This window comes from Salmo salar, chromosome ssa02 (genome assembly GCF_905237065.1).
Source record: "Salmo salar chromosome ssa02, Ssal_v3.1, whole genome shotgun sequence".
In the NCBI taxonomy this organism is placed as follows: Eukaryota; Metazoa; Chordata; class Actinopteri; order Salmoniformes; family Salmonidae; genus Salmo; species Salmo salar.
Genome location: NC_059443.1, coordinates 56,503,678 through 56,516,784, shown reverse-complemented (window position 1 = coordinate 56,516,784; position 13,107 = coordinate 56,503,678). Strand labels below are relative to the sequence as shown.

Here is a 13,107-nt window from a genome sequence, read left to right as displayed (position 1 = left end):
CTTAAGATATTGTTGAGGAATTGCACTTACGAACTATCTAATGAACTTTTTTTTCTTAAAAAGCTTCTTACGTTTTTGCGTAATAAGTGTTTTGTGAATCTGGGCCCAGTACTTTAATCGCATCTGAGGTGAGATTTCCTGGAGTACGATGCCCGAAGTAATGACTCATCCCATGGGGGCTATAAAGTGGTAAAAGGAAGGAAAAATTACTCTTGCCGGTCCTGCAGACTCCTACAGTAGATGGAACACGCATAGAGTTGAGTGAAACTTAGTATAATGGTACCCGAGTCTGTGCATAAAATCAAAAAAACTATCAAGCAACAATGGACTGTTGCGTTTAAGGAAAAGGAAAGGAGATTTTCTTGCGAGAAATCAGTGTGTGAGTAAAAGACAGGTCTGTTCGGGGAAAATGTTGTCTGGGTGTCACGTGAAAGATCATATTGTACCGTAAAGTTTCAATTTATTGCATGCATCTCTGCAACTTGTTTCTTGGTAGGATAACATGTACAGATAAATAGCCATTCAGTGTGTCAATCTATATGCTCCGGAAACATGGCAAAGCTCACCTGTTACAGCATGTCAACGTTATACTGTGTGTGTTGACTGATTGATTGATTGACCTACCTGGGGCTAATAGAAGCAGGCGTGTCCATGCTTTAAACCAGACGCTTTTACGGGAGAGGAATTCCAACTGTTTATGGGTGTGTGCACTTTTATATGTTTGTGTGAGTGCCTGCAAGCACCCTGCAGGCAGAAGCCACAGATAGAGTGAGATGGGGGAGAGTGGAGTTCCACAACAATAGAATATTACATTTTTTTGCATATCCACACATACAGTACATATCTATCTATCCTCTTCAATCTTCTGCATCCTAACGTGTCAAAGTGGGGGGAGGAGCCCTGCCCTTTCCCACATGAAGTAACCTGTATTCCTCCCTTCTCTATTCCTCCCTTCTGCCTCCCCACCCATGTCCTCCTCCCACCCTCCCTCCCTCCTTCCGCCATGTGCAGCATAAAAAGGGAACAGCGGCTGGGCCGTGCACCACATTCTCTCTCCTCTTCATCCCAGGCAGGCAGACTCCCTCTCAGCAGCCATGTCCTTCTCCAGATCTAGCATGTCCTACAGCAGCAGCGGTGGTGGAGGTGGCACCATGTCCATGAGGTCTGGAGGTGGCGGTGGAATGGGTATGGGCTCCTCCCGCTTCTCCTCGATGGGTGGTGGTGGTGGTGGTGGAGGAGGTGCCATGAGGTCCGGCAGTGTGTATGGAGGTGCAGGAGGCTCTGGGGTGCGCATCTCTAGCTCCTCGTTTGGTTCCAGCAGCGGAGGTGGTGGGGGCGGTTATGGTTTCGGAATGGGAGGGGGTGGTGGTGGCGGCGGTGGAGCTGACATGAATGTGTCAGCCAACGAGAAGGCCACAATGCAGAACCTGAACGACCGCCTGTCCAACTACTTGGAGAAGGTGCGGAAGCTAGAGGCGGCCAACGCCGAGCTGGAGCTGAAGATCCGTCAGTTCATGGAGAGCAAGACGTCCCCCAGCGCTCGTGACTACTCTCGCTTTTACGCTATTATCGCCGAACTGCAGGACAAGGTACGTGACATGTGTCCTAGATGGTAAGAGCACTCAATGATGACATCACAGCATGTCAAAACATTGTAATGTCTGCAGAGCGACAATGTTATCCTTCATTAGAGAGTACATGTACATGGTGAACACATGCCATCAGCTTGTTTTTCAAACAAGTTACTGAGAGTGATATATGACTATTGGAAAATGCTAAATTATATACATTTGTTATAATTGATTCAACCAAGATGTGGCACCAAAGATAGATGCAAAGACAGTATCCATACTTGCAGCTGAAGTATTGAAAATAAAGCCAATCATTGAAGCTATTCCTTCCTCTCTCAACAGCCCCTAGGCGATTGCAAAAGATGCAATTTGTTTCTTTGAGCCATGCTTTACAATGATCATAAAGACGACAGTTTCACTGTATGCTTCTATGAGCTATTATTTACAGTGCGGCTGAAACTCAGAATTCAATGATTACAGTGTGGAATAAAAGTTTGTGCGTACTGCATTTGTGTGAAATTCCATGCATTCCCCATCCTGAAATGTTTCGCCATCCTCTATCTCTCAGATCCAGGCTGCCACTCGCGTAAACGGAGGCATCTATCTCAGCATTGACAACGCAAAGCTCGCTGCAGACGACTTCAGAACCAAGTAAATATGTCCAACAACATCCACATATACAGAACACTGCTGGTGCATTCCATATACCAAATGGAATAAGCCCAAATCTGTAAAAACCCTCAATCTTTTTTATTTAATTTTGTGTTGAATCTATAAAAAAGGAAACCAAATGACATTACCCTTCACCTCCACCATAACTACATAACCACCTCCCAACAGACATGAAGCCTGGTGTTACTTTCTGTTATTTTCCCAAAACTAAATGGAATACTAGATTCTATAACCTCCTTCCTATTTTCACAGAGGAACACATTCCGGCAGTTCTTTGACCAAAGCTCTCTCTATCTCTCAGGTATGAGAACGAGCTGGCCATGCGTCAGTCGGTGGAGGCAGACATCGCTGGGCTGAAGAGGATGCTGGACGAGATGACCATGGCCAGATCTGACCTGGAGATGCAGATCGAGGGGCTGAAGGAGGAGCTCATCTATCTCAAGAAGAACCATGAGGAGGTGGGTGTGGGCTGATGGAACATATCCATACAGTCCCTTAAAGTACTACATCTATTGACCATGTCAACCTGCTATGGGTCTTCATTAGAACACCACTGCTGGCTTTCAAGCACATTTGTATCAAGCAATGGTGTTCAAATTTTTAAAGAAGACAGAGGGCAGGTCAAGTTGTTACCATCAAGCAGAGGTTAGTCACTTCCTAATGATTTAAACTCACCCCTATGTGTTTCTCCACAGGAGCTGCTGGCCATGAGGACGCAGATGACTGGACAGATCAATGTGGAAGTGGATGCAGCACCACAGGAGGACCTGTCCAGAGTCATGGCTGAGATCCGTGAGCAGTACGAGTCCGTTAGTGCCAAGAACCAGCGCGATCTGGAGGCCTGGTTCCAGACCAAGGTAGAACCTCTAGAACCTCTAAACTATGTTCATGGTGTAGATGTTCCTTTACTTCTAGTTGGTAACGTTGTCACATTCTATCATGGGTTTGTTTGATCCTGTGATGATTGACCATTGTTTTACAGACGGAGACGTTGAACAAGGAGGTGGCGTCCAGCACAGAGGTTCTCCAGACCTCCAAGTCAGAGATCTCAGAGATCCGTCGCACACTACAGGCCCTGGAAATCGAACTGCAGTCACAGCTAAGCATGGTGAGTAGTAATTACAAACATCTGACCAAGGACCACAGTTTAGGGGACATTACTTACACAACTTTCTGCAACTTTCTTCAATAATCAACATTTGAATCTTTCATCATTCTCTTTACCATCCCTCAAGTATCTCACTTTCACCTGGACTCTTCCACTATCCCACAAGTTGTTGTAGCCAGGCACCACTCCATTACTATAGCTAACCTCTACCTGCCTACATATTCAATTACTAGAGCTAACTTTTTCAGTATGACTGTAAACATTCCAAATTCCGAACCTACTCCCACAATTTTTGACCCATCATCTCTATCCCTCCCGGCCAATAGAAAAGCTCCCTGGAGGACACGCTGGCGGAGACGGAGGGCCGTTACTCAATGCAGCTGGGACGCCTCCAGAACCAAGTGACCAGTCTGGAGGAGCAGCTTATGTCTCTCCGCAGCGACATGGAACGCCAGGGCCAGGAGTACAAGATGCTGCTGGACATCAAGACACGCCTGGAGATGGAGATCGCTGAGTACAGGAGGCTGCTGGACGGAGAGGCTAGCGGGTAAGGCAGGATGGGATTGGACAGAGGGAGGCCAATGAGACAGACAGGGATTTGGGAAGAGATTGTTACATAATTGTGGGATGGGAGGAGGGGTGACAGGGACCTTGAAACAAGTGTAAATTAATTGATTTCTCCTTCAACATTTGATTTAAAAAACAATGTTCATTTGAAGGTGACCTTACTATGAGACATGGTTGCTTTTGACATGAATCTACTGCTTTGTAACCAGTTAATAGTTACTTATTATGATCATAGATGCTAACTATGGGTTTCCCTTCCTCACAGCCACGGCGGCAGCTCCACGAAATCCATCCAAAAATCCTCCAGCTCCCACGTCAGCTCCTCCAGCTCCGGCCAAAGCTCCGGTGTCAGCAGCTCCAGTGTCAGCTCCTCCAGTACCGTCCCCAGCTCCACCACCACACGGAAGGTGGTGATCGTCACGGAGGAAATAGTGGATGGCAAGGTTGTCTCCACAAGTGAAACCAAACACACCACATAAGGTCCCACACACGCAGCGAGCACTGCAGCAAGCAATGAAATAGAAATAGAAATAGAATTACTAGAATGGGTATAGGATATGAGAGGCCAGCACATGGAATATTACTGCTCTCCAGTGCTTTATTCATGCAACCTAAAATACAACGTTTCAACTTATACAAAGTCTTCGTCAGATGAAAAATACCTGTCTTTGTTATCTGTGTTATTTGTTTAGGCCAGCTCTGGTTAGCTCTAGTTTAAGATGTGCATTCCATCCTCCTATTCTTTCTAGAATGGCTAAAGCCCGTCAGACACCCATCATGGATCATTGACTTGAATGGGGATTTATTTTCTGGTAATTCTATTTCTATGGTTAACACCTCTAGAACAACACATTTTGCTACATCTGGATGGAACACCAACAACAGACCCCATTGTGAATGTAATAAAGATGCTCTGACTTGCTGACACCATCATTCTGTCTTCAGTGTCTTTCAACTTGATTTATCTGATCTGGCGTGCTCCCATCCATCTGACTATCATATAGGTTGTTATCTTTTGCACATGAGGCCAATTCTATGGTCTTGAGAAAGCATATGTTTCAGTATGATCTTGAATAGTGTAATAATGACAATCACTTGTACTGAGTTTAATACTAAGCAAAAATGTTTAAATAATGATAGTAAAAATGTTGAAAGTTGTTAGCAAAATTATATAATTCTATCTTAACGAAGAAACTTTACAAGTTTTTAGATTGAGTTTTATACTGTATGGAGAGTGTTTGTGGAGTCAACTGTAGAGCTGTACACCATGTTTTGGTGGAAAGATTTAGATTAGAATACAATTCATTTTAAATGAGATGAGAAAATGTAACTGCTTTGACAGCTATACTCACAGATTCCTATAGTCAGTCTATGATAAAGCATGAATATCTCTAAAACAAGTGAAACAACACAGTCTATTCTCGTTCAACCACATAATCTTTATTGATGGTTCTGTTGACAAATTATTACTTGATCTCATCCACATCCGCGTTCTCCATCATAACTACCATGTAGGTCTATGGAACTACGTCAGGAGCAAGTGCGTCCTAGGTTTTGTATTGAAATCGATGTAGCCAGAGGAGGATGGCAAAGTTACACCAGGGTGCTACCTTAGAGGTCCTGTTGAGACTTCTGTAGACCTTCATTGCGAAAGTGTGTTTTAGGTCATCAGGTATTTGGTGACGTGAGTTTATGTAGTATATTTTTATCTAAAAATCATAACTGTTGAATTTTTTATTATTTATTATTTTTCTGAAAATCACTGAGTAGGGTGGTCCTGCTTTTCCTCCTCTGAGGATCCTCCACTGTTACACAACATCAGTAGGCATTGGAGTTAATTAGAGGATGGTCAGTTTGCGTTGACAGATATGACTGTGGGAGACTTAGGAGATTTGGGAAACTCATACAAAGGCTTGGAAAGTAGAGTGCTCTACTCACAGTGGTGGACAGCCATAAATCAAGATGCAGACAACATATACACTACATGGCCAAAAGTATGTGGACACCTGCTCGTCAAAAACCTCATTCCAAAATCATGGGCATTACTATGAAGTTGGTCCCCCCTTTGCTACTATAACATCCTACACTCTTCTGGGAAGGCTTTCCACTAGATGTAGGAACATTGCTGCGGGTACTTGGTTCTATTCAGCTGCAAGAGCATTAGTGAGGTCGGGCACTGATATTTGGTGATTAGGCCTGGCTCGCAATTGGTGTTCCATTTCATCCCAAAGTTGTCGATAGAATGTAATTGTATGCTGTAGTGTTAAGATTTCTCTTCACTGGAACTAATGAGCCTATCCCAAACCATGAAAACCAGCCCCAGACCGTTATTCCTCTTCCACCAAACTTTACAGTTGGCACTATGCATTCAGGCCAGTAGCATTTTCCTGGCATCTGCCAAATCCAGATTCGCCCCAGTGTTGGTGAAGCGTGATTCATCACTCCAGAGAACACGTTTCCACTGCTTCAGAGTCCAATGGATCGAGCTTTACACCACTCTATCAGAAGCTTGGCATTGTTCATGGTGGTCTTAGGCTTTTGTGCGGCTGCTCAGCCATGGAAACATATTTCATAAAGCTCCCGACTAACTGTTTAGTTGCTGACTTTGCTTCCAGAGGCAGTTTGGAACTCGGTAGTGAGTGTTGCAACCGAGTTTTATGCACTTCAGCACTCGGTGGTCCCGTTCTGTGAGCTTGTGTGGCCTACCACTTCGCGGCTGAGCCGTTGTTGCTCCTAGACGTTTCCACTTCATAATAACAGCACTTACAGATGTCCGGGGCAGCACCAGAAGAAATTTGACAAACTGACTTGTTGGAAAGTTGGCATCCTATGGTGGTGCCACGTTGAAAGTCACTGAGGTCTTCAGTAAGTCCAATCTACTGCCAATGTTTGGTTATGGGATTGCATAGCTGTGTGCTTGATTTTATACACATGTCAGCAACGGCTGTGGCTGAAATAGCCAAATCCACTAATTTGAAGGGGTGTCCACATAGTTTTGGCCATGTAGTGTATGATAGATGATATAGTGATTCATGCATTCAGATGAACCTATTATATCTCATTTGATTGCATTGGCCTGGCACCTTGTTTGTGTGAACACGCCAATGCAAACTCACTGACTGACTGCACCCTTATGATTTAGCATTTCTCAGGAAAGACCATCATTTCACAAATGTAATAAGACACATGTGACAGCACTTGGGATTTGAATCCATTTCAACTAGATTGTGGTCTAGAAATGACTGCTTTAGCATGTCTTCTTTTAGACATATTTGTTCATGCGAAGGGGGTCCGTTTGTTCCTACATTGGGGACATTGTGTGTCTAGAAGAACCAGTTACAGAATGCCAATGGACAGGGGTTGAGTTCTGGGTGAATCTAGTGACTGTCAGTGGCTCTATGTGCTGTCGTGCTTGGCTCGGCTCTCTGTGACTGGGTTTTATTCAGCCACAAACAACCAGGAAATATGTTATGAATAATTAAAGACGAGGCTAAGGTGAGGAGGTATACTTTACTTTTTACAAACTTTAGACAAGTCTTAGGGCAACATTTATCTATTGTTGTTTTTGGACTGAGGCTGGAGCACTCAGGAATACTCAACACCACTTGGAAAGTCATTCTGGCATGTCTTTGACATTAAAATATGTGTAATTCTCCCGCTGAGAAATAAAAAGTTTAACCTAGGCCTCGCTCCTTTCATATTTATTTTGATCCTGACAAATTCCCCAGTTCCTGCCGGTGACAAGTATACCCATAACATGATGCTGACATCCCAACGCTTGAAAATACAAAGCGTTTCACCCTGTGTTGTTTTCAGAATCAAAATAAATAATGGAGCAACGCCCAGGTAAAATGTTAGAGGAAAATGGTAACCTCTGGAGCGTGACAAAAAAAGATCTGCAAGAAATGCTGTGGTTATATGGAAATATTCAGATGCCAAGTTCCCTGCCAAGATGTTAAGGGAAAAGAACAGTACTTTAATCCCATCTGGGGTGAGTTTTTCTAGGGTACAATGCCCCGAGTAATGACTCATCCCATGGGGGCTATAAAGTGGTAAAAGGAATGAAAAACTACTTTTGTCGGTCCTGCAGACTCCTACAGTAGATGGAACACGCATAAAGTTGAGTGAAAATTAGGAAAATGGAACCTGAGTGTATGCATAAAATCACAAAAACTATCAAGGAACAATCGACTGTTGCGTTTAAGGAAATGGACAGATTTTCTTGCGAGATATCAGTGTGTGAGACAAAGACAGGTCAATTCGGGGAGAATTTTGTCTGGGTGTCAAGCGAAATATCATATTGTACCGGGAAATTTCTTTGCAACTTGTTGTCTTGGTGAGATAACAGGTACAGGTAAATAGCCATTCAGTGTTTCAAAGAATATGCTCAGAAAACATGTCAAAGCTCACCTGTCACAGCATATCAAAGTTATACTGTGTGTGTTGACTGATTAAATGACTTACCTGGGGCTAATTGAAGCAGGCCTGTCCATGCTTTTACTGGAGAGGAATTCCATCTCTTTATGGGAGTGTGCACTTCTATATGTTTGTGTGAGTGCCTGCAAGCACCCTGTCGGCTGATACCACCTATAGAGTGAGATGGGGGAGAGTGGAGTTGCACAACAATAGAATATTTTCAAAATTTGCATATCCACACATACAGTACATATCTATCTATCCTCTTCAATCTTCTGCATCCTAACGTGTCAAAGTGGGGCGAGGAGCCCTGCCCTACATTTGGTAATACCTCCCTGTTTTCAACCCTTCTCTATTCCTCCCTCCCTCCCTCCCTCCCTCCCTCCCTCCCTCCCTCCCTCCCTCCCTCCCTCCTCCCTCCCTCCCTCCCTCCCTCCCTCCCTCCCTCCCTCCCTCCCTCCCTCCCTCCCTCCTTCTGCCCTGTGCAGCATAAAAAGGGAACAGCGGCTGGGCCGTGCACCACATTATCTCTCCTCTTCATCCCAGGCAGGCAGACTCCCTCTCAGCAGCCATGTCCTTCTCCAGATCTAGCATGTCCTACAGCAGCGGCGGTGGTGGAGGTGGCACCATGTCAATGAGGTCTGGAGGTGGCGGTGGAATGGGTATGGGTATGGGCTCCTCCCGCTTCTCCTCGATGGGTGGTGGTGGTGGAGGAGGCCGCGTCACTGCCATGAGGGCCGGCAGTGTGTATGGAGGTGCAGGAGGCTCTGGGGTGCGCATCTCTAGCTCCTCGTTTGGTTCTGGCGGCGGAGGTGGAGGTGGTGGCGGTTATGGTTTCGGCATGGGAGGGGGTGGTGGTGGCGGCGGTGGAGCTGACATGAATGTGTCAGCCAACGAGAAGGCCACAATGCAGAACCTGAACGACCGCCTGTCCAACTACTTGGAGAAGGTGCGGAAGCTAGAGGCGGCCAACGCCGAGCTGGAGTTGAAGATCCGTCAGTTCATGGAGAGCAAGACGTCCCCCAGCGCTCGTGACTACTCTCGCTTTTACGCTACTATCGCCGACCTGCAGGACAAGGTACGTGACATGTGTCCTTGATAGCAAGAGCACTCAATAATGACATCACAGCATGTCAAAACATGGTAATGTCTGCAGAGTGACAATGTTATGCTTCATCAGAGAGTACATGTACATGGTGTACACATGTTATCAGATTGTTTTTCCAACAAGTTACTGAGAGTGATATATGACAATTGGGAAATGCAAAATTATATGCATTTGTTATAATTGATTCAACCAAGATATTGCACCTAAGATAGATGCAACGACAGTATGCATATTTGCAGCTGAAGCATTGAAATTATAGCAGATCTTTGAAGCCAATCCTTCCTGTCTCGTAAGAGCCCCTAGGCGATTGCGAAAGGTGCAGTTTGTTTCTTTGTGTCATGCTTTACAATGTTCACAAAGACAACAGGTTCCCAGTAATGCTTCTATTGGCTATCATTTACAATGCAGCTGAAACTCAGAACTCAGTGATTACAGTGTGGTATCAAAGTTTGTGCGTACTGCATTTGTGTGAAATTCCCTGCATGCCCCATCCTGAAATGTTTTTCCATCCTCTACCTCTCAGATCCAAACTGCCACTCGCGTAAACGGAGGCACCTATCTCAACATTGACAACTCAAAGCTCGCTGCAGACGACTTCAGAACCAAGTAAGTATATCCAACATGATCCACATATAGAGTACACTGCTGGTGCATACCATAAACCAAATGGAATAACCCCAAATCTGTAAAAACCCTCATAGTGCTTTTTATTTAATTTTGTGTTGAATCTATAAAAAAAGAAACCAAATGACATTACCCTTCCCCTCCACCATAGCCACACCATCCCAACATACATATAAAAAGCCTGGTGTTACTTTCTGTTATCTTCCCAAAACTTAATGGAATACTAGATTCTATAACCTCCTTCCTATTTTCACAGAGGAACACATTCCGGCAGTTCTTTGACCAAAGCTCTCTCTATCTCTCAGGTATGAGAACGAGCTGGCCATGCGTCAGTCGGTGGAGGCGGACATCGCCGGACTGAAGAGGATGCTGGACGAGATGACCATGGCCAGATCTGACCTGGAGATGCAGATCGAGGGGCTGAAGGAGGAGCTCATCTATCTCAAGAAGAACCATGAGGAGGTGGGTGTGGGCTGATGGAACATATCCATACAGTCCCTTAAAGTATTACATCTATTGACCATGTCAACCTGCTATGGGTCTTAACTAGAACACCACTGCTGGCTTTCAAGCACATTTGTATCAAGCAATGGTGTTCACATTTTTAAAGAAGACAGAGGGCAAGTCAAGTTGTTACCATCAAGCAGAGGTTAGTCACTTCCTATTTATTTAAACTCACCCCTATGTGTTTCTCCACAGGAGCTGCTGGCCATGAGGACACAGATGACTGGACAGATCAACGTGGAAGTGGATGCAGCACCACAGGAGGACCTGTCCAGAGTCATGGCTGAGATCCGTGAGCAGTACGAGTCCGTTAGTGCCAAGAACCAGCGCGATCTGGAGGCCTGGTTCCAGACCAAGGTAGAACCTCTAGAACCTCTAAACTATGTTCATGGTGTAGATGTTCCTTTACTTCTAGTTGGTAACGTTGTCACATTCTATCATGGGTTTGTTTGATCCTGTGATGATTGACCATTGTTTTACAGACAGAGACGTTGAACAAGGAGGTGGCGTCCAGTACAGAGGTACTCCAGACCTCCAAGTCAGAGATCTCAGAGATCCGTCGCACACTACAGGCCCTGGAAATCGAACTGCAGTCACAGCTCAGCATGGTGAGTAGTAATTACATACATCTGACCAAGGACCACAGTTTAGGGGACATTACTTACACAACTTTCTGCAACTTTCTTCAATAATCAACATTTGACTCTTTCATCATTCTCTTTACCATCCCTCAAGTATCTCACTTTCACCTGATCTCTTCCACTATCCCACAAGTTGTTGTAGCCAGGCACCACTCCATTACTATAGCTAACCTCTACATGCCTACACATTCAATTACTAGAGCTAACTTTTCAGTATAACTGTAAACATTCCAAATTCCAAACCTACTCCCACAATTTTTGACCCATCATCTCTATCTCTCCCGGCCAATAGAAAAGCTCCCTGGAGGATACGCTGGCGGAGACGGAGGGCCGTTACTCCACGCAGCTGGGACGCCTCCAGAACCAAGTGACCGGTCTGGAGGAGCAGCTAATGTCTCTCCGCAGCGACATGGAACGCCAGGGCCAGGAGTACAAGATGCTGCTGGACATCAAGACACGCCTGGAGATGGAGATCGCTGAGTACAGGAGGCTGCTGGACGGAGAGGCTAGCGGGTACGGCAGGATGGGATTGGACAGAGGGAGGCCAATGAGACAGACAGGGATTTGGGAAGAGATTGTTACATCTTTGTGGGATGGGAAGAGGGGTGACAGGGACCTTGAAACAAGTGTAAATTAATTGATGTCTCCTTCAACATTTGATTTAAAAAACAATGTTAATTTGAAGGTGACCTTACTATGAGACATGGTTGCTTTTGACATGAATCTACTGCTATGTAACCATTTAATAGTTACTTATTATTATCATAGATGCTAACTATGGGTTTCCCTTCCTCACAGCCACGGCGGCAGCTCCACGAAATCCGGCCAAAAATCCTCCAGCTCCCACGTCAGCTCCTCCAGCTCCGGCCAAAGCTCCAGTGTCAGCAGCTCCAGTGTCAGCTCCTCCAGTACCGTCCCCAGCTCCACCACCACACGGAAAGTGGTGATCGTCACGGAGGAAATAGTGGATGGCAAGGTTGTCTCCACAAGTGAAACCAAACACACCACATAAGGTCCTACACACACAGCGATCACTGCAGCAAGCAATGGGTTAACCCCATAGAAATAGAATTACTAGAATGGGTATAGGATATGAGAGGCCAGCACATGGAATATTACTGCTCTCCAGTGCTTTATTCATGCAACCTAAAATACAACGTTTCAACTTCTACAAAGTTTTCATCAGATGAAAAATTCCTGTCTTTGTTATCTGTGTTATTTGTTTAGGCCAGCTCTGGTTAGCTCTAGTTTAAGATGTGCATTCCATCCTCCTATTCTTTCTAGAATGGCTAAAGCCCGTCAGACACCCATCATGGATTATTGACTTGAATGGGGATTTATTTTCTGGTAATTCTATTTCTATGGTTAACACCTCCAGAACAACACATTTTGCTACATCTGGATGGAACACCAACAACAGACCCCATTGTGAATGTAATAAAGATGCTCTGACTTGCTGACACCATCATTCTGTCTTCAGTGTCTTTCAACTTGATTTATCTGATCTGGCGTGCTCCCATACATCTGACTATCATATAGGTTGTTATCTTTTGCACATGAGGCCAATAAAGAAATATTTTGATGTTCACTCTTGCTGGAAGACCCTACATTCACTGTCTACTTTCCTTTTCTTTGAAATCTTTGAAAATCACATTTTGCGCAATTTCTAGCTAGCTACTAGATCAAATCAAATCACATTTTATTTGTCACATATACATGGTTAGCAGATGCTAATGCGAATGTAGTGCTTGTGCTTCTAGTTCCGACAGTGCAGTAATTAATATCTAACAAGTAATCTGACAATTCCCCAACAACTACCTAATACACACATATCTAAAGGGGTGAATGAGAATATGTAAATGTAAATGTAAGTATATGGATGAGCGATGCCTGATC

General features: G+C 44.7%; 1 protein-coding gene across 3 annotated transcripts; it reads left to right on the top strand.

Annotated features, from left to right (window-relative positions):
- The first annotated feature begins 1,031 nt into the window (after window positions 1-1,031).
- On the top strand, window positions 1,032-12,679 carry LOC106587764 (keratin, type I cytoskeletal 13). 3 transcript variants are annotated; one of them, XM_014176421.2, is made up of 7 exons: window positions 1,032-1,589; window positions 2,140-2,222; window positions 2,545-2,701; window positions 2,939-3,100; window positions 3,226-3,351; window positions 3,678-3,898; window positions 12,010-12,679. In XM_014176421.2, exons 1-7 carry the CDS (start codon window positions 1,095-1,097, stop codon window positions 12,221-12,223), a joined length of 1,458 nt encoding a protein of 485 aa, XP_014031896.2. In that variant the 5' UTR covers window positions 1,032-1,094; the 3' UTR covers window positions 12,224-12,679. The 3 variants fall into 3 exon arrangements, with proteins under 3 accessions (XP_014031896.2, XP_014031890.2, XP_014031883.2); XM_014176415.2 differs by lacking the exon at window positions 12,010-12,679 and adding an exon at window positions 4,184-4,851 and having other exon boundaries at window positions 1,033-1,589; XM_014176408.2 differs by lacking the exons at window positions 1,032-1,589; window positions 2,140-2,222; window positions 2,545-2,701; ... (1 more) ...; window positions 3,226-3,351; window positions 3,678-3,898 and adding exons at window positions 8,850-9,412; window positions 9,966-10,048; window positions 10,372-10,528; ... (1 more) ...; window positions 11,053-11,178; window positions 11,504-11,724.
- The last annotated feature ends 428 nt before the right edge of the window (window positions 12,680-13,107 follow it).